General features: G+C 42.9%; 1 protein-coding gene across 2 annotated transcripts in view; it reads left to right on the forward strand.

The window, feature by feature from the left end:
• The window catches only part of LOC143805234 (uncharacterized), a 660,557-nt gene that overhangs the window by 525,975 nt on the left and 113,461 nt on the right, over positions 1–21,121 (forward strand). For both annotated transcript variants that reach the window (XM_077284263.1, XM_077284264.1), the window contains exons 28-36: positions 11,435–11,488; positions 11,889–11,933; positions 12,583–12,636; positions 13,671–13,715; positions 13,922–13,975; positions 14,620–14,673; positions 18,148–18,201; positions 19,245–19,298; positions 21,019–21,072. In XM_077284263.1, coding sequence (XP_077140378.1) covers positions 11,435–11,488; positions 11,889–11,933; positions 12,583–12,636; positions 13,671–13,715; positions 13,922–13,975; positions 14,620–14,673; positions 18,148–18,201; positions 19,245–19,298; positions 21,019–21,072 — 468 coding nt within the window. The remainder of the gene's footprint in view (positions 1–11,434; positions 11,489–11,888; positions 11,934–12,582; positions 12,637–13,670; positions 13,716–13,921; positions 13,976–14,619; positions 14,674–18,147; positions 18,202–19,244; positions 19,299–21,018; positions 21,073–21,121) is intronic.

Below are 21,121 nucleotides of genomic sequence, written 5' to 3' on the forward strand. Positions count from 1 at the left end.
CTCTCAGTGCTTGTTCCTGCTTCTAGACAACTATTAGATAAGTTGGACTCTTGTCCATGTTTTGTTTTGCCTATTTGTTCCAGTTCACAGCTGAAGTTTTGTTACTGTGTCTGGAAAGCTCTCGTTGATCAGGGATTGCTACTCTGGCGTTATGAGTTAATGCCAGAGTTTAAGGTAATCTCTGGATGGTGTTTTGTTAGTGTTTTTCTGCTGACCATGAAAGTATACTATCTGTCTTCTGCTATCTAGTAAGCGGACCTCAAATTTGCTAAGACTATTTTCCTGCTGCGTTTGTTGTTTCATCTGAACTCACCGTCATTATATGTGGGGGGCTACTGTCTTCTTTGGAATATTTCTCTAGAGGTGAGCCAGGTCTTATATTTCCCTCTGCTAGCTATTTAGGTCTTAGGCCAGAGCTGGGCATCTAGCGATAAATAGGAAATGCTACCTGGCTATTTCTAGTTGCGCGGCAGGCTTAGTTCATGGTCAGTATAGTTCCATCTTCCGAGAGCTTGTCCCTCTATAGGCTTGCTATGATCTCTGCCTGCAGAGATCATGACAGTTTGACCGGCCCATAAAGTGTTAAAGACCCAGGTTGAGAAAGGAGAGTTATAAGAAGTCTGCTGGAATTTTTTTTTTTTTTTCCTCCAGTCTGCCTTGCTGCAGTCTTTTTTCTCTCTCTCCTCCTAATCTCTGTATGCTCTGTGTGCACCTGACAATAATGGATCTCCAGAGTGTAACTGCGGGTTTGAATAATCTCATCACGAAAGTACAAAATTTACAAGATTTTGTGGTACATGCTCCGGTATCTGAGCCGAGAATTCCTTTGCCGGAGTTCTTCACAGGGAATAGAGCTAGCTTCCAGAATTTCCGAAATAATTGTAAGCTTTATTTGTCCCTGAAGTCTCGTTCAGCTGGAGACCCTGCTCAGCAGGTTAGGATTGTGATTTCCTTGCTCAGGGGTGACCCTCAAGATTGGGCCTTCTCATTGCCAGCAGGGGATCCTGCGTTACGCGATGTGGATGCGTTTTTTCTGGCCTTGGGCTTGCTTTATGAGGAACCTCATTTGGAACTTCAGGCAGAAAAAACTTTGATGGCACTATCTCAGGGGCAAGACGAAGCTGAAGTTTTCTGCCAAAAATTCCGTAAATGGTCTGTGCTTACTCAGTGGAATGAGTGCGCCTTGGCGGCAACTTTCAGAGAAGGTCTCTCTGATGCCGTTAAGGATGTTATGGTGGGGTTCCCTTTGCCTGCAGGTCTGAATGAGTCCATGACAATGGCTATTCAGATTGATAGGCGTCTGCGGGAGCGCAAACCGGTGCACCATCTGGCGGTGTCTATGGAAAAGACGCCAGAAAGTATGCAGTGTGATAGAATTCTGTCCAGGAGCGAGCGACAGAATTTTAGACGGAAGAATGGATTGTGTTTCTATTGTGGGGATTCTACTCATGTTATATCGGCATGCTCTAGGCGTACAAAGAAGCTTGATAAGTCTGTTTCCATTGGCACCATTCAGTCTAAGTTTATTTTGTCTGTAACCCTGATTTGCTCTTTGTCATCCATTGCCACGGACGCCTATGTTGACTCTGGCGCCGCTCTGAGTCTTATGGATTGGTCCTTTGCCAATCGTTGTGGTTTTGATTTAGAGCCTTTGGAGACTCTTATTCCTCTGAAGGGGATTGACTCCACCCCATTGGCTAATAATAAACCACAATACTGGACACAAGTAACCATGCGTATCAATCCGGATCACCAGGAGATTATTCGTTTCCTGGTGCTGTATAATTTACATGACGATTTGGTACTGGGATTGCCATGGTTGCAGTCTCACAACCCAGTCTTGGACTGGAGAGCAATGTCTGTGTTGAGCTGGGGATGTAAGGGTATTCATGGGGACGTACCTTTGGTTTCTATTTCGTCGTCCATTCCCTCTGAAGTCCCTGAGTTCCTCTCTGATTATCAAGACGTCTTTGACGAACCCAAGCTTGGGTCGTTACCTCCGCACCGTGAGTGCGATTGTGCCATAGATTTGATACCGGGTTGTAAATATCCAAAGGGTCGTTTGTTTAATTTGTCTGTGCCGGAACATGCTGCTATGCGGGAATATATAAAGGAGTCTTTGGAAAAGGGACATATTCGTCCATCTTCTTCTCCCTTGGGAGCTGGGTTTTTCTTTGTCTCAAAAAAAGACGGCTCTTTGAGACCATGTATTGATTATCGGCTTCTGAATAAGATCACTGTTAAGTATCAATACCCATTGCCATTGCTTACTGATTTGTTTGCTCGTATAGAGGGTGCTAAGTGGTTCTCTAAAATTGATCTTCGTGGGGCGTATAATTTGGTGCGGATCAGGCAGGGGGATGAGTGGAAGACCGCATTTAATACGCCCGAGGGCCACTTTGAGTATTTGGTCATGCCTTTTGGTCTTTCTAATGCCCCTTCAGTTTTCCAGTCTTTTATGCATGATATTTTCCGCGATTTTCTGGATAAATTTATGATAATATATCTGGATGATATTCTGATTTTTTCTGATGACTGGGACTCTCATGTCCAGCAGGTCAGGAGAGTTTTTCAGGTTCTGCGGTCTAATTCTTTATGTGTGAAGGGGTCTAAGTGCGTTTTTGGGGTCCAGAAAATTTCCTTTTTGGGGTATATTTTTTCTCCCTCTTCCATTGAGATGGATCCCGTCAAGGTGCAAGCTATTTGTGACTGGACTCAGCCCTCCTCTCTTAAGGGTCTTCAGAGATTTTTGGGCTTTGCCAACTTTTACCGCCGATTTATTGCTGGTTTTTCGGATGTCGTTAAACCACTGACTGATTTGACCAGACAAGGCGCTGATGTTGCTAATTGGTCCCCTCATGCTGTAGAGGCCTTTCAGGAGCTTAAGCGCCGTTTTGCCTCTGCCCCTGTGTTGCGTCAGCCTGATGTGAATCTGCCTTTTCAGGTTGAGGTTGACGCTTCGGAGATCGGAGCTGGGGCAGTGTTGTCGCAGAAAGGTTCCGACTGCTCCGTCATTAGGCCTTGTGCCTTCTTTTCTCGCAAATTTTCGCCCGCAGAGCGGAATTATGATGTTGGGAATCGGGAGCTTTTGGCCATGAAGTGGGCGTTTGAGGAGTGGCGCCATTGGCTCGAGGGGGCTAGGCATCAGGTGGTGGTATTGACTGACCACAAAAATTTGATTTATCTTGAGACTGCCAGACGCCTGAATCCTAGACAGGCGCGCTGGTCTTTATTTTTTTCTCGCTTTAATTTTGTGGTGTCATACCTACCGGGTTCTAAGAATGTTAAGGCAGATGCCCTTTCTAGGAGTTTTGACCCGGACTCTCCTGGTAATTCTGAACCCACAGGTATCCTTAGGGAGGGAGTAATTTTGTCGGCCGTTTCTCCTGATCTGCGGCGGTCCTTGCAAGAGTTTCAGGCGGATAGACCGGATCGTTGTCCGCCTGATAGACTGTTTGTTCCGGATGATTGGACCAGCAGAGTCATCTCTGAGGTACATTCTTCTGCATTGGCAGGTCATCCCGGAATTTTTGGTACCAGGGATTTGGTGGCAAGATCCTTCTGGTGGCCTTCCCTGTCACGAGATGTGCGAGTCTTTGTGCAGTCATGTGACGTTTGTGCTCGGGCCAAGTCTTGTAGTTCTCGGGCTAGCGGACTGCTGTTGCCCTTGCCTATTCCTAAGAGGCCTTGGACACACATCTCGATGGATTTTATTTCAGATCTGCCTGTTTCCCAGAAGATGTCTGTCATCTGGGTGGTCTGTGACCGTTTCTCTAAAATGGTCCATTTGGTTCCTCTGCCCAAGTTGCCTTCTTCTTCTGAGTTGGTTCCTCTGTTTTTTCAGAATGTTGTCCGATTGCACGGTATTCCTGAGAATATTGTTTCTGACAGAGGTACCCAATTTGTGTCTAGATTTTGGCGGGCATTCTGTGCTAGGATGGGCATAGATTTGTCTTTTTCATCTGCTTTTCACCCTCAGACTAATGGCCAGACCGAGCGGACTAATCAGACCCTTGAGACATATCTGAGGTGTTTTGTCTCTGCTGACCAGGATGATTGGGTTGCTTTTTTGCCATTGGCAGAGTTCGCCCTCAATAATCGGGCCAGTTCTTCCACCTTGGTGTCCCCGTTTTTCTGTAATTCGGGGTTTCACCCTCGATTTTCCTCCGGTCAGGTGGAATCCTCGGATTGTCCTGGAGTGGATGCGGTGGTGGAGAGATTGCATCACATCTGGGGGCAGGTTATGGACAATTTGAAGTTGTCCCAGGAGAAGACTCAGCGTTTTGCCAACCGTCATCGTCGTGTTGGTTCTCGGCTTTGTGTTGGAGATTTAGTGTGGTTGTCTTCTCGTTTTGTCCCTATGAGGGTCTCTTCTCCTAAGTTTAAACCTCGGTTCATCGGCCCTTATAGAATATTGGAGATTCTTAATCCTGTTTCTTTCCGTTTGGACCTCCCTGCGTCCTTTTCCATTCATAACGTTTTTCATCGGTCGTTATTGCGCAGGTATGAGGTACCTGTTGTACCTTCAGTTGAGCCTCCTGCTCCGGTGTTGGTTGAGGGTGAGTTGGAGTACGTTGTGGAGAAAATTTTGGACTCTCGTGTTTCCAGACGGAAACTCCAGTATCTGGTCAACTGGAAGGGTTACGGCCAGGAGGATAATTCTTGGGTCAATGCATCTGATGTTCATGCTTCTGATCTTGTTCGTGCCTTCCATAGGGCTCATCCTGGTCGCCCTGGTGGATCTGGTGAGGGTTCGGTGCCCCCTCCTTGAGGGGGGGGTACTGTTGTGAATTTGGATTCGGGGCTCCCCCGGTGGCCGCTTGTGGAATTGGACTTGTCATCCTCTTTCCTGTTTCACCTGGTTCCATCAGTAGTGGGTGTCGCTATTTAAGCTCATTTCTCTGGTGGTTTCTTGCCGGTCAACAATGTTATCTGATGCCTCTCAGTGCTTGTTCCTGCTTCTAGACAACTATTAGATAAGTTGGACTCTTGTCCATGTTTTGTTTTGCCTATTTGTTCCAGTTCACAGCTGAAGTTTTGTTACTGTGTCTGGAAAGCTCTCGTTGATCAGGGATTGCTACTCTGGCGTTATGAGTTAATGCCAGAGTTTAAGGTAATCTCTGGATGGTGTTTTGTTAGTGTTTTTCTGCTGACCATGAAAGTATACTATCTGTCTTCTGCTATCTAGTAAGCGGACCTCAAATTTGCTAAGACTATTTTCCTGCTGCGTTTGTTGTTTCATCTGAACTCACCGTCATTATATGTGGGGGGCTACTGTCTTCTTTGGAATATTTCTCTAGAGGTGAGCCAGGTCTTATATTTCCCTCTGCTAGCTATTTAGGTCTTAGGCCAGAGCTGGGCATCTAGCGATAAATAGGAAATGCTACCTGGCTATTTCTAGTTGCGCGGCAGGCTTAGTTCATGGTCAGTATAGTTCCATCTTCCGAGAGCTTGTCCCTCTATAGGCTTGCTATGATCTCTGCCTGCAGAGATCATGACATTGGAGGTTCAAAGTGCTCACCACACATCTAGATTAGTTCCTTAGAGGGTCTACTTTCCAAAATGGTGTCACTTGTGGGAGTTTCCACTGTTTAGGCACGTCAGGGGCTCTCCAAATACGACATGGGTTCCGATCTCAATTCCAGCCAATTTTGCATTGAAAAGTCAAATGGCGCTCCTTCCCTTCCGAGCTCTGCCATGCGCCCAAACAGTGGTTTATCCCCATATATGAAGTATCAGCGTACTCAGGACAAATTGCACAACAACTTTTGGGGTCCAATTTATCCTGCTACCCTTGGGAAAATAAAAAATTTGGGTCAAAAAGATCATTTTTTGTGAAAATTAATATTATTTTTTTTTTACGGCTCTACATTATAAACTTCTGTGAAGCACTTGGAGGTTCAAAGTGCTCACCACACATCTAGATTAGTTCCTTAGAGGGTCTACTTTCCAAAATGGTGTCACTTGTGGGGGTTTCCACTGTTTAGGCACGTCAGGGGCTCTCCAAACACGACATGGGTTCCGATCTCAATTCCAGCCAATTTTGCATTGAAAAGTCAAATGGCGCTCCTTCCCTTCCGAGCTCTGCCATGTGCCCAATCAATGGTTTACCCCAACATGTGGGGTATCGGCGTACTCAGGACAAATTGTACAACAACTTTTTTGGTCCAATTTCTCCTGTTACCCTTGGTAAAATAAAACAAATTGGATCTGAAGTAAAAATTTTGTGAAAAAAAAGTTAAATGTTCAATTTTTTTTAAACATTCCAAAAATTCCTGTGAAGCACCTGAAGGGTTAATAAACTTTTTGAATGTGGTTTTGAGTACCTTGAGGGGTGAAGTTTTTAGAATGGTGTCACTTTTGGGCATTTTCTGTCATATAGACCCCTCAAAGTCACTTCAAGTGTGAGGTGGTCCGTAAAAAAAATGGTTTTGCAAATTTTGTTGCAAAAATGAGAAATCGCTGGTCAACTTTTAACCCTTATAACTCCCTAACAAAAAAAAATTATGTTTCCAAAATTGTGCTGATGTAAAGCAGACATGTGGGAAATGTTGTTTATTAACTATATTATGTGACATAACTCTCTAAGTTAAGGGCATAAAAACGAAAAATTTGAAAATTGCTAAATTTTCATAATTTTCGACAAATTTCTGTTTTTTTCACAAATAAATGCAAGTCATATCGAAGAAGTTTTACCACTATCATAAAGTACAATATGTCACGAGAAAACAATCTCAGAATCACCAGGATCCGTTGAAGCGTTTCAGAGTTATGACCTCATAAAGTGACAGTGGTCAGAATTGTAAAAATTGGCCGTGTCACTTAGGTGAAAACAGGCTTTGGGGTGAAGGGGTTAAGAGTCTCCTCTTTCCTCCACTCATTACCTGTAGTAATGGCACCTGTTTAAACTTGTTATCAGTATAAAAAGACACCTGTGCACACCCTCAAACAGTCTGACTCCAAACTCCACTATGGTGAAGACCAAAGAGCTGTCAAAGGACACCAGAAACAAAATTGTAGCCCTGCACCAGCCTGGGAAGACTGAATCTGCAATAGCCAACCAGCTTGGAGTGAAGAAATCAACAGTGGGAGCAATAATTAGAAAATGGAAGACATTCAAGACCACTGATAATCTCCCTCGATCTGGGGCTCCACGCAAAATCCCACCCCGTGGGGTCAGAATGATCACAAGAACGGTGAGCAAAAATCCCAGAACCACGCGGGGGGACCTAGTGAATGAACTGCAGAGAGCTGGGACCAATGTAACAAGGCCTACCATAAGTAACACACTACGCCACCATGTACTCAGATCCTGCAGTGCCAGACGTGTCCCACTGCTTAAGCCAGTACATGTCCGGGCCCGTCTGAAGTTTGCTAGAGAGCATTTGGATGATCCAGAGGAGTTTTGGGAGAATGTCCTATGGTCTGATGAAACCAAACTGGAACTGTTTGGTAGAAACACAACTTGTCGTGTTTGGAGGAAAAAGAATACTGAGTTGCATCCATCAAACACCATACCTACTGTAAAGCATGGTGGTGGAAACATCATGCTTTGGGGCTGTTTCTCTGCAAAGGGGCCAGGACGACTGATCCGGGTACATGAAAGAATGAATGGGGCCATGTATCGTGAGATTTTGAGTGCAAACCTCCTTCCATCAGCAAGGGCATTGAAGATGAAACGTGGCTGGGTCTTTCAACATGACAATGATCCAAAGCACACCGCCAGGGCAACGAAGGAGTGGCTTCGTAAGAAGCATTTCAAGGTCCTGGAGTGGCCTAGCCAGTCTCCAGATCTCAACCCTATAGAAAACCTTTGGAGGGAGTTGAAAGTCCGTGTTGCCAAGCGAAAAGCCAAAAACATCACTGCTCTAGAGGAGATCTGCATGGAGGAATGGGCCAACATACCAACAACAGTGTGTGGCAACCTTGTGAAGACTTACAGAAAACGTTTGACCTCTGTCATTGCCAACAAAGGATATATTACAAAGTATTGAGATGAAATTTTGTTTCTGACCAAATACTTATTTTCCACCATAATATGCAAATAAAATGATAAAAAAAACAGACAATGTGATTTTCTGGATTTTTTTGTCTCAGTTTGTCTCCCATAGTTGAGGTCTACCTATGATGTAAATTACAGACGCCTCTCATCTTTTTAAGTGGTGGAACTTGCACTATTGCTGACTGACTAAATACTTTTTTGCCCCACTGTAACAAGACCTCAGAATATTGTTCTGAAGATTTCTGTTATATGCTTTGGTATTGTCATCACTTGGCGAATTGAAGCTTCCTTTACATATAACAGAAAAGACACGTGATAGAGATTCTACATCCGTTCCTCTGTCAGTGTTGGCATCATTTGCACCGAATCCAGATATTTTATTCTTGTGGATGGAATCCATTGCGAATTCTCTTGATTGACTAGGAACCCATAGTTATGGAGAAATTTCAGGACTAACTCTAAGTGACACAGAAGGAGTTCCTCGAACTGTGCCTTTAAACACCAGTCATCTAGGTAGGACCAGACAAAAATTCTCTTCATCCTCAAGGCTGTCACTAGAACTACCATTACCTTCATAAAAACTCGAGAAGCTGATGAGATTCAGAAGGAAAGGCAGGTTAACTGAAGATGGTTTACATGGTGCTGAAGACGTAAAGCTATGCAAAGATATTTTCTTTACAAGATTTTGATTTAGTAATTAAGATCTATGACTAGACACCAGTTCCCTCCTGGTTTGGAAGTAGGAAAAATAGGTCAGTATAACCCTTTCCCTTTTGATGGGGGGGATTTGTTGGACTAAATGAAGAGTTACTGAACTCTTTAGACTATTTAGCATAAAATGGTCTTTTGGAACAAAGTTCAATTCTAGGGTGCAGCACTGAAGGATGGTGGCGGTTACCCAGTTGGAGGAGGATGTCTTCCGCCATTGAGAGGCAAAACCCATTGGCCCTTTTCCTACTGGGGGTTTGCTGAGTTTGGTGTCAAAGATTTGGATCTTTCTGAGACGAAGACTTCTTGTTATAAGCAGAATTCGGACCTTGTTTAGACATAAACCTCCTCTGTTTCCCTGTGCAAGTTTTGCCTTGAAATCTAGAAGACCCTTTAAAACAATTGAGAGAAAATTTAAAACTAGACTTTCTCAGGGAATGAGGGAAAGTAGCACCTTTGCCATCATTAATTGACTTTAGGATACTTACAAGTTGAGGACCAAACAGTGATGACAGATGAAACAGGGAACAAAAATTATTTTTTAAATATATGTCACCTGACAATTGATTTGATCCACTAGGCTCTAAGTGCTACAGTGGACAATGCTAGTGACCTTTCTTCAGATGGAAAAAAAATGCAATCCCTTGCCATTTTTGCTATTGTCAAGTCAACCTTGGGAGGTGACTCCCAGACAAAACAGCAATCGGGCTCTAATTTGTAAGCATGTTTCATTTTTGCACCCTGATCCATTTCCCTCTCAGGCTTATTCCAGTATTTTTGAAACTAGTACTTCATTAATAGATGAGAAAGAAATACTTTTTCTTTAAGAATATTGAAATAGTACAATAGCTCCTTGATGGGTTTATGACATGACATTGTTAATAAAGTCTTGCCTTTTATTTATACAATTGTAGTGTGCATTCTATTCTGTGGTACTTTTCCTCGTTTGTTGGGTTTATGACATACGTCTTCCCCGTCTCCAAAATTCTTTTACACGCTGTAAATTAGGAACTTTGTCCTTATAAAATAAATAATAATTCTCTGGAGACATGATACTGGGACCACAAGTGCCGACACCGCATGAGAGGCGCTGACATGGGAGTTGAGTATAGGCTTTTTTATTTTATCGGGGCCAAATATTTATATCAAGATGGGGTTGTCCTAGTAGTGAACTTAGTAGCAAAGCCACAAAAGAGGACTAAAAATCCTCCAAAAATTCAAAAATACAGCTGAAAAAGGGGCAAAGATGTTGCAAAACACAGGTGCAAAATACTAAATAGACAGCCACTCACAACCTACCAGTTCATGTCCTAGTAGTGAACAACCCCTTTAATTGGGCTTTAAAAACTCAGAAAGCTCCACGAGAAACTAACATCTTGTTCATGCCCAGTGCAGCGTCATCTGGCCAGCCTATAACAAGCGCGCATATGCTCATTACCTTTGCCACTGCCATCTTGGGGCACCCAGTATGCCAGAATTACTCTGCGGCATCCATCTTGGAATGCCCAGCATGCTAGACATACCTCTGTAGCAGCCATCTTGGGACACCCAACAGACCGGGCTTACCTCTGCAGCATCCATCTTGGATCACCTCCATGGAACCATGGAGTAGTGCCAACTCGGTGACATTGTAGTGGCTGAAGGACCAAGAAAACTCCCAGTATATGGCCACTGGAGTCAGTGACATATCCTTAGGGACAGGAGAAATCGCCTGTATAGAGGGATGGTCTTATGTAGAGGGATATAGTTCCATACACAAGTCAACAACTCATTTTTAGACGATACCTTTAGAACAGGGGTGGGGAATCTTTTTTCTGCCAAGAGCCATTTGGATATTTATACCATCCTTCGGGGGCCACTCCGTCCACAAAGTACATCCTGACTCTGGCACTGGTTTCAGGACGTAATCTTTCATTGTTTGCCCTTCAATGTTCAGTAGTGAACACTGCATGTGTGCTAACAGAGCAAGAAGAAATTAATTTGCTGATTGTAATTAAAATACACCTCCTTGCGCCTTGCCCAAGAATGCGGTCCCTGAGAATCTGCTTGGGGGCCTGATAAAAGGTCATCGAGGGCCGTAAATGGCCATGGGGCCTGAGGTTCACAACCCCTGCTTTAGAAGATAAAAAAATACTTCTCACCCTCTCTTTGGTAGTATATTTGTAGGGGGTAAGATTAGATAATTGACTTAATTCTAATAAACTGCTAATTAATATCTCTTCTATCCAGGCAGATTAAGTGTTATTAACCCTTTTGTGTGCATCTTTGTTATATATCTTGTCACAGAAATCTGGGAGGAGGTAGAGACAGAGCTGATCCCTCTTCCCGTCTACATAGAAGTGTATCAGTAGCACCTGTCATCTTTTATCTCAGTTATGGGAAAGTCTGTCTACAGTGAATACAGATTTTACCTCAGAATTGAGAGCTTTGATGATGACTGATGAATTCTGGCAGAGAAAGAAGCAGATCTCTCTGATAAAATATATGACAGAGTTGCAGATTTTCACGTGAACTATTGATTTATGAAATAAATATTAAAATAAAGTAACCAAATGGATTTGGGGCTCTGATTAAATAGTCCGTGAGTTGTAACCAGGCTGGATGTGTGCGCTGTCTATGGTAGGGTAAATTCAGAACTTCCATTCACAGCTTTTTATTGTTGATGTTAATGGACAAGTATTTCTATTATTACAAGGTTTTTTTTGTTTGCCCCTTGTAATTAAGGGAAGTCGTGGACTAGATGGACCAAAGGGAATGACTGGACCAAGAGGAAACCGGGTAACAAAACTGCTCAAATCATAAGCATGCACCACAAAGCACTTGGCTCACAAGGCTCCGCTAATTTTCATGGATGCCTCTTAAACACGAAAAAAAAAACGACCATTCTTCAAGATTCTGTAATCAAGTATGCACCTTTCCCCCAATCACAAATTTTGGAAGGTGATAACACTGAGCCTATTTTTTGAGTGCTATATTGACAGATGCAGCTATCAGGAGCTTTGTAGCGCTCCTGGATTACAGATGGAACCATGAAAACCTTCGGATTGTGATGTTACTTTCTGTCCTTTGTTGCATTAATATTTCACTGTAACCATTAGCTTTGATGTGTTGATGTGTTGTGTGCCTCATACCAGTTCCAGCCTTATTCCATGTAATTTACATTTCTTGTTAATTTCAGGGACGTATGGGGCAGAGAGGTCTTGTTGGATCACCAGGACCTCCTGTAAGTTGACTCTTGGTCATTTCCTTTTTAAACTTGAAATTCAGTCCTCAGACAAAATGGGTGAAACCAGTTGATACAGCTGAACAAACACAGCAAAATCAATTCCCGACCATAGTAGCCACTGACTACAAGCTTTTGACAGTAATCAGCCATTCGTACAGTACAAGAAGACATCTAACCTGTAATCTCAGTACCTTGACAGTGAGCTCTAAGCATGGGTTGCAGTCTAAACTTCGGTTCTACCATCAGCTGTTTCTGCAGAATGTTTGAGGGCAAGACATTGCCTTACTCTGGATTGACATTTTTCTTCCCTTCTGGTGGAGAGATGATTTGCATTTTTCCATTTGCTTGTAAGACTTCTTGCACCAGCTCAATCTCCAGAATAATCAGTACCCCCTGAGCTAACAAATATGACACATCCACCTAAGGTATATTGTCTCCTTTTCTGGGAGAAATTGCTAACAGCATTCTGGATCATTCATGGAAATAGTAATAAGTTACAATACCTGTCATAACTTTTTAAAAAGATTGTTGCTGGGTATGGAGAAAAGAAAAAAAATATTTTTTGTACTTCCAGAAAAGATTAGGCTTAAAAAATGTATGTTAAAAAAAAAAAATGAAATGCCTTTCTCTTTTATTTCCCTTTCAGGGTCATCGGGGTGTTCCAGGTCCAGACGGTGCAGAAGGACTGCCTGGTATACAGGTTCCCACTATGCACTATATATACCCATTATACGGCATGGCGCATGGCCATGCACCAGGTGCTTCACAGGCCCGCACTTATCTAGTCGTCTTATTCTTAGTAATCTCTGATGTTTGATGGCATTTTATATTCTACCATTTCTCTTCTTGTATAATATATATTTTAGCTGAGCCTACAGAGCTTATATTGCTATTTCGGAAGTTGGATATTATATATATACTAGATTGTGGCCCGATTCTAACGCATCGGGTATTCTAGAATATGCATGTCCCCGTAGTATATGGACAATGATGATTCCAGAATTCGCGGCAGACTGTGCCCGTCGCTGATTGGTCGAGGCAACCTTTATGACATCATCGTCGCCATGGCAACCATTATGACATCTACGTCGATATGTGCCCATCGCTGATTGGCCGAGGCGAATTCGCGGCAGACTGTGCCCGTCGCTGATTGGTCGAGGCAACCTTTATGACATCATCGTCGCCATGCTGTGCCCGTCGCTGATTGGTCGAGGCCTAGCGGCCTCGACCAATCAGAGACGCAGGATTTCCAGGACAGACAGACAGACAGACAGACAGAAAGACAGACAGACAGACGGAAAAACCCTTAGACAATTATATATATAGATTATATATATAATCTTAAAGGTTGCCTTGACCAATCAGCGACGGGCACAGTCTGCCGCGAATTCTGGAATAATCATTGTCCATATACTACGGGGACATGCATATTCTAGAATACCCGATGCGTTAGAATCGGGCCACAGTCTAGTATATATATAATATACGTATATAATTTTTTTTCAGTCAGGGGTGACAGAGGTTCACATAGTTAATACATAATGCTGATGTTGGATAATTGAATTAGCTGGCACATGGCATCTTTACTTTTATGACTGTCTTAGCTCTTTGCTTTGGTGCAGATTCACTTGCTTTTGCCATTGGCATCAGCTGCATGGCATCATAGCTTAGCATATAATAAAGTGATGTGAATTATCTGTATATATATATAAAAACTGTATTTAACTATTCCAGGGATCAACTGGTGCAGCAGGGGCTTCCGGGAGTCGAGGACTTCCAGTAAGTATTGAGAATCGGGTTGTCAATGTGGTGGCAAGTATATATATATATACTGTATGTCCCCTTTATCTCCTAATGACTTGTCTAACACAGAAAGTCACTTTTGGCAAAACAAGTAGACTTATATCTAGAGTTGACAAGGTTACTACCCTATAGAATGGCTTTTACAGCATTTCTAAGGCACTGTATCTCCTCTTTATCTGCAGGGTGTAGCTGGACCTCGTGGGGAGACAGGCAGAGATGGACCTTCAGGCCCACCAGTGAGTTCATGCCTAAAAGGGGTTGTTGAGATTAGAGAAAAATTGTCTTCTTTTTCCATAAAAAAACACCCCATTGTCTATAGACTGTATTGCAGCTCAGCCTAATTCTTTTGGACAGGGCTGACCTGCAATGCCATAGACAACTAATGAACAGAAGGGGTGCTATTTCTTAGGTGGGAAAATAATACTTTATTCCCAAAATATAAGTTTTTTCCTATTTCCAGGATAGATGATAACTTTCTGATCGCAGGGGGTCCAATGACTGACACCCTCAGCGATGTCAAAAACAGGATACTGGCATCCAGTAACCAGGCTCTGCAGCCCCATCTTGAATGGAGCAGATGTGCACATACTGTACATAACCTTTCCTCTGTTCATTGTCCATGGGACTGTTGGAGAAGCCGACCACCATCCTCTGCTTCTTCCACCAGTCTCAAACAATGAATGGAGCTGAGTTCGAGCATGTGCATGTCCTTTTCATTCAAGACAGGGCTGCAGATCACAGGTTCCAGTGGGTGCTGAGATCGCCAGCAATCTGTAAGTTATCGCCTATCCCAATCCTGACAATAACCCTTTAACTTTCAGGCTTCACATACAGTTTTCTGTCAGTTAACACATGCATATTTTTTCTTCTATCATTCTAGGGTCTTGTTGGTAGACCAGGTCCAGACGGGGAGCCTGGGCCCTTGGGAGAAAGGGTGAGCAGATCCATACAGAGGATATTTGTACAAGTGTAAAAGAGACATTTTTCCAAACCCTATATCCCCTGTATCCTTTTCCATAAATACATAATAGATGTATGTAGGTCCCACCTCTCAGACTGATACATGTAGAGAACCTGTCTGATGAGGCATCTGCCAACCTTTGTATCTAGAGTGACCATGAACGGAGAGATGGCTGTGAACGTGCAAGTGCTCTCTCAACTGTTGCCAGTCAATATAGAGAACCACAGACGGCTTCTCGATGTACAGTGAAGGCAAAAAAAAATCTTTACACTTGTGCGGCAAAAAAAAAACTTTACATGTAAAATCCTCATCATGATTTCGCTTCTTAGGCTATGTGCACACAGTGTGTTTTTGATGCTTTTTACCCACGGAAATGGGCTAAAAACGCTATGACAACCTTATGCAAGCTAATTCAATGACAAACCTGAAGTGTTGTGCACATGATCAGTAAATTTCCTTAGAGTATTTGCAGTGTGTTTTGTTTTTTTTGCAGCATGTCCATTCTTTGTGCAGATTTGTAGCATTTTCCACACATTGACTTCAATTGAGTCAGTCAAATCCGCATCAAAAACGCATGTATAAAAATGTTTGCCTATTTGCTGAGTTTTTGTTTGCGTTTTTACTGGCTTCCTATGGTGTTTACCAAGCTGTCATCTGTGTGACAGCGTGGGAAACACCGGCCCAGTGGTTCTTATCGACTGTAACGCTACCACCGGTAAGACCGTCAGTCAGAGTGCTGCGGGTTCATGCTGTCAGATGTCACTGTGACCCCGCAGCTGTGACTGTGACCCGCAGCGGTGACCTGCAGTAAAATGCTTACCGCAAATCAGCAAGCGTGGGCTGATTAGTGACTGCTCCTCCCATCAGCCAGCGTCTGCTGTCACTGATAACAGTGATGGCAGGAGCCGCTGATGGGAGATGTAGTCTCTCATCAGCCAGCACCTGTGCTCACACTTAAAAAAATAAAAAATAAAAAAAGTAAAAAAATTACATACATATTCAAATAAAATAAATAACACATTATACTCAACTAACACCAAATCTCCGATGCCCTCGTCTCCTAAAATAAAAATCTCCTAAAAAAGATGTAAAATAAAAAACATGTACTCACCTTAATGCCCAATCCTTGATACCCATGTCTCCTAGAAAAAAATAAAAACTAATAAACCACCATATAAGCATCTGTCTGCCGTAGTCCACGTAATCTTGAGTGTCCCACGGCGATCTCACGTGTAGTACAGTTACATCGGGAGATGTGACTGCTCTACCCAGCCGTCGGTGATTCACTGACAGGAGGTAATCGCTCTCGCAGTGCATAGCACTGAGCTTCCGTGAGAGAGTTCACCAAAGTTCATCAGCTGATCAGCTCTGGTGCTCTCACTTACTGCACCACCTATCTCATGCAGCAGTGGTGCCGTAAGGGAGATCACCGGAGCTGATCAGCTGATGAACTACGGTGAACTCTCTCACGGCAGGTCAGTGTTATACACTGCGGTAGCGATTACCTCCTGTCAGTGTATCGCCGGCTGTCTAAAGAGCAGTCACATCAGTTACTGCTTTCAAAGTCATCAGGATCGTTATGGGACATTATGGATTATCTTCTCTGTGGACAGATGAGGAATATTGTGGCTTATTATTTTATTTTTGTTACAGGAGACGTTGATTTCAGTGGATTAGGCATTCGGTGAGTATGGTTTTATTTAGATTCAATAAAGGAGTCAGTGTCATTATTTCAAATAAAGGACTTTATAGACGCCTCTCCATTACTAACCTCAGGGCTTGATGTCACTTAACAATACAAAGGTGACATCAGCCCCCCCGAACCATCACCCCACTTGCTACCGCTACAGGGCAAGTGGGAAGAGCAAGGCTAAGCACCAGATTTGGCGCATCTTATAGATGCACCTTTTCTGGGGCAGCTGAGAGCTGGTGCTTTTAGTCTTGGAGGGGGCCAATATCCATGGCCCCTTCCTAGGCTATTTATATCCGCCCGCAGCTGTCTGCCTAGCCTTTTCTGGTTAGATTTTATAAGGGGACCCCATGTCAATTTTTTGGGTGGTCCCCCTGTAAACTAGCCAGTAAAGGCTAGGCCGACAGCTATGAACCGATATTAATAGCCTGGGAACTTTTATGGCTATTGACTCCTTTCCAAAATATTAACATCAGCCGTCGACTTTCCCTCTGCTGGTTATGAAAATTATGTGGGAGCCAATGCATTTTTTTTTTCTATAAATTAAGAGTTGCTGTTTGGTTACAACCTTTGTAGGTTCATTCTGTTAATGCTCCTACATAGGCTGGTAACAATGTGTTTGTGTTTACCTATTGGCTTAGTAATGAGGGTGTCGAACTGACACCTTTTCATTACTAAGCCTAGGGCTTGGTATCAATGACAGCAGCTGACACCAAGCCCTAATCCCATTACCCTGATGCCACTACATCAGCATGAAAAAGGTGTTGAACCAAGAAATTAGATTACAAAACTTTTTTTTTTTAAATATCTTTATTTAGCTCAAAACAGCCTTCATTGCTGTGCAAAAACGTATGAAAAAAATGCACCAAAAATCGAGGCAAAACGCACATTTTTGCTGCAGCATTTTTCCTGCCAAGAGATGCAGAAACCTTGTATAAATTTCTGCAAGCAAATACTTAACGTGCGCACATAACCTTAAGGCCCCCTACACACGTTCAGGAATTCATGCAGAAAATTCCTGTGAAAATCCGGACATTTCTGCCGGATTTCCGCATGAAAACCGCATGCGTTTTTTAGCGCGTTTTTTGCGCGGTTTTGATGCGGTTTTTCCCGGACATTTCCCAATGCATTAGACAGTGGGAAAACCGCGAGAAAACCGCAAAATTAATGAGCATGTTCATTATTTTTCCGCAATGCGTTTTTCATGCGGAAAAACGCACATCATGTGCACAGAAATTGCGGATTTCATTAAAAATGATAGGATGCTTAATGTATGCAGATTATTTGCGGTTTTATAGCGTTTTTATAGCGCAAAAAAGCTAAAAAAACCGCAAATAATCTGCAACGTGTGCACATAGCCTAAAAGTGCACACAACGAGGGAGATAATCAGAAACTGTTTTTAGTAGCAAAACTGGCTTGCAACTGCATATAGTGATAAAATGTAAGGGTGAGATGATGAAATACTAATTGTAACGAAATATCCACAATAAAACACTTGAATATTAAGATTTTGTGGTTTTGTAGAACTTGTAAAGATTTTTCTTGCCGGCACTGTACTCTCTGCCAGGATGTAGCAGCTGAAAGCCATCTCTCCAGGCTTATCATGAGACCCACATTCGCCTGTATCAACAACACATTTTTGACCCATCCAGTGACATTGGGATTTCCCTTTAATGGTGTGTTGTTTATGTTCTTTGGGAAACTGCATAACTATTATAAACTATTAATATCTGATCTGCTATTCAATATCTTATAGGGTTTCACAGGAAAGCATGGTATTGAAGGACCCCAAGGACCTGTGGGCATGTATGTAAGTGTATAGGGTGTTACCTTTCAGTGCATATATTTTTTATTAAAGACGAAGGGATGTGAATAAAGGGTTTTCCAATCTTATGATCTTAAGCCTCTTTCACACGTCCATGTCTCCAGTATGTGTGGTGACAGTTTTCACATGTACGGGAGACAGGTACACATGTAGACTCTTTCAAATGAATAGGTCTGTGCACATGTCAGTGTGTTCCCACACCCGGTCATCCACTCATGCTGTCACTGTTTTTAGTGGCAGCAGGTGTTGGATGATGGGAGTAAGAGTCCGCAAAAGCTCCCCCCATATGCTGTAATCGCTCGGACTTTATTATAACTCTCATCATTTTTTTCTGCTCGTGCCGATCGCCGGCAGAGCAGGGAAGAATGATGAGAGTCGGCTTCAGCACCAGCCACCGGAGAACAGCGCTTACTCTAGCTCTTCTTCCCCGGCAGCCGTCTGTGTGTTTCTGATGCAACACACGGGCGGCACACGGTTGCCACATGTGTGACGCAAGTGTTACAAACATGGACACGGATATCTCCGGTACCATTTGTTTTCCAGTACCGGACATAAACGGACGTGTGAAACCGGCCTTATGGAAATAAAGCTTAATTATTGTGTAAAGAAAAATCAAAATCCTGAAACATTTGCTACCATTGAATTTCAATACCTCATCAATTTTCTATATTTCATCAGATCCAACGCTTCTCAAGGCTTAGGGTTTGCTGCACTTTATCCAGCAATTTATCACTGTATCAAAGCAGTGCTGTATGAACTAAATACATCAGAAGCACAAATCTATGTCCTATTCTAGGGTTTGCCATGATGTATCGGTGCTGGAGTCCAGGCTGTTTGACTCATAGAGGATTTTACAATGTGCAGTGATGGTCTTTGTGGACTTGACAACTGAAAAGTTTCAGCTAAAGGGAAAAAATATAACAACATAAGCAAATATTATATGCACTTATAGTTTAGACGCCGAAACGCTATGATGTATACTGCTTTAGACTGTGGAGAGTTGGAATATTATTTTTTTTTTTTTCTAGGGTTTCCCAGGCCCTTCTGGTCAAAGAGGTCGAACAGGATACCCCGGTGAGAAGGTATGCATTAAAGGGAACCTGTCATGTTGAAAACGGTATCTGATCTGCAGGCAGGATGTTATCGAATCAGTGGGGCTAATCAGATTGCTAAACATTTTTGTGGGAAAAGTTTCCTTCAAACTTGGTGTTTGTATGCATACAAGTACAGAAGGTGGTCCTATCAGCGATTGACACTTTTCCCTGTATGACTGCATGAAGACAGCTGTCAATCACTGATTAGGACCACCTACAGGACCCATATACATAAAAACACCATGAATTTCACAGAATCATAGAATGTTAGAGTTGGAAGCCTCTGCTCAATGCAGTAAAAAAACAAAGTTATACTGAATCTTTTCCATCAAACATATATGGATCTAGAAAATTCTCAACGGAGAATGTTAGGGTTAAACAGGCACTGGAACCACTATTAGGATAGGAAGATGTAATGGATAAAATTACATGTAAGTAAAATTATATAAAAAAGTAAAAACAGCATAAGAACAATAGAAACACTAGGAGGCAACATGTTCCAAGGAAGCACAGTCCCCTTTCCCTGCTTCCCCAATAAAGGGCACCCTGCTTCCCTGAAACACATTGCTGCCAAGAGTTTCTACCATTATTCTTTTGTTGCCTTGGAAATAATGCACACAAATGAGGTTTGCATAGGACGCCAGTCACACAGATATGTGTGATGCACAGTGTCGGACTTACAGCCTATTAATGACGCCCATACTATTAGATGAGGTGGGCTGTCCAGCACTATATGCGTGCACCCCACAAGGACAGGTGGCCCAGTTCACTGGTGTCCTATGCAAGCCTAATTTGTGTGCATTTTTTACTAGGCAGCCACCCCCTCCATGAATTGGTAGGTTTGTGAGCGGCTGCTTCCATCAGTACTTTGCACCTGTGCATCTTGCTAATGCATTTTGTATTCTTCTGACCTAATAAATTCCCAAGATTCGCTGCACAGATGTCCTGAAATCCCATTTCATGTCACCAAGAAATATTGCGACGCAGCCATAAAGACAGCCCCCCCCCTTGGTCATGTCATTTGAGGTCACTCTTGACCACACCAATCCAAGGGTTAAATGACTGGGACTGGAGATCCCCCCCCAACCCCACCTGATCAAGTGCCCTGCTGTCAGCAGATAATGGAGCACCAGGGCAGCACCCGCAGGACTTTTTCTATAGTGCTGTAATACCAAGGAAAAAAAGCCACTAATCACTGTCATAAAAAGGCATGTTGGAAGTTTGTAAGGGGGTTAAGCACATGTAAACTTCTCGTTTCTTTAAGAATATCAAATAGGTCACTAGCTGTGAAAGATACAAAATAGCTCATCTGCTTTAGATGCCCCTTTTTATTTCCTATTAGTGCACATTTAGGTCATATTAGGGAGTACTAATATAACTTAGCCTTATTTGATATGTACTCGTTGTGTCCATTGTTTTAAAGCAAGAAACTTGCGCGAGTCTCTGGCCTCAATACCGGCACTGCTGCCGGCACTCGTTACCGGAGTGTGCGGCTGTATGTATTTCTATGCAGCTGAACGCTCCAGTCCCGAGTGGCGGCGGTAGAGCCGGGTATTGGTGCGCGAGTTTCTCGCATTGCACTCACAAGTGTGACCCCGGCCTAGTAATCAAACTCATGAAATTATATGGAATGATTGACACACTGAGGTTTCGTGTACTTACATGTGATTGTGAATTTATATATCATTGATTATTTTCACTTTTTCAGGGGGAGATTGGTCCTCCTGGAATGCCAGGACCTTCAGGAAAAATTGGCTCTAAGGTATATACAATATATTATTATTACAGTCCACATTATACACTGTTTGCAT

Source organism: Ranitomeya variabilis, chromosome 2 (assembly GCF_051348905.1).
Source record: "Ranitomeya variabilis isolate aRanVar5 chromosome 2, aRanVar5.hap1, whole genome shotgun sequence".
Taxonomy (NCBI): Eukaryota; Metazoa; Chordata; class Amphibia; order Anura; family Dendrobatidae; genus Ranitomeya; species Ranitomeya variabilis.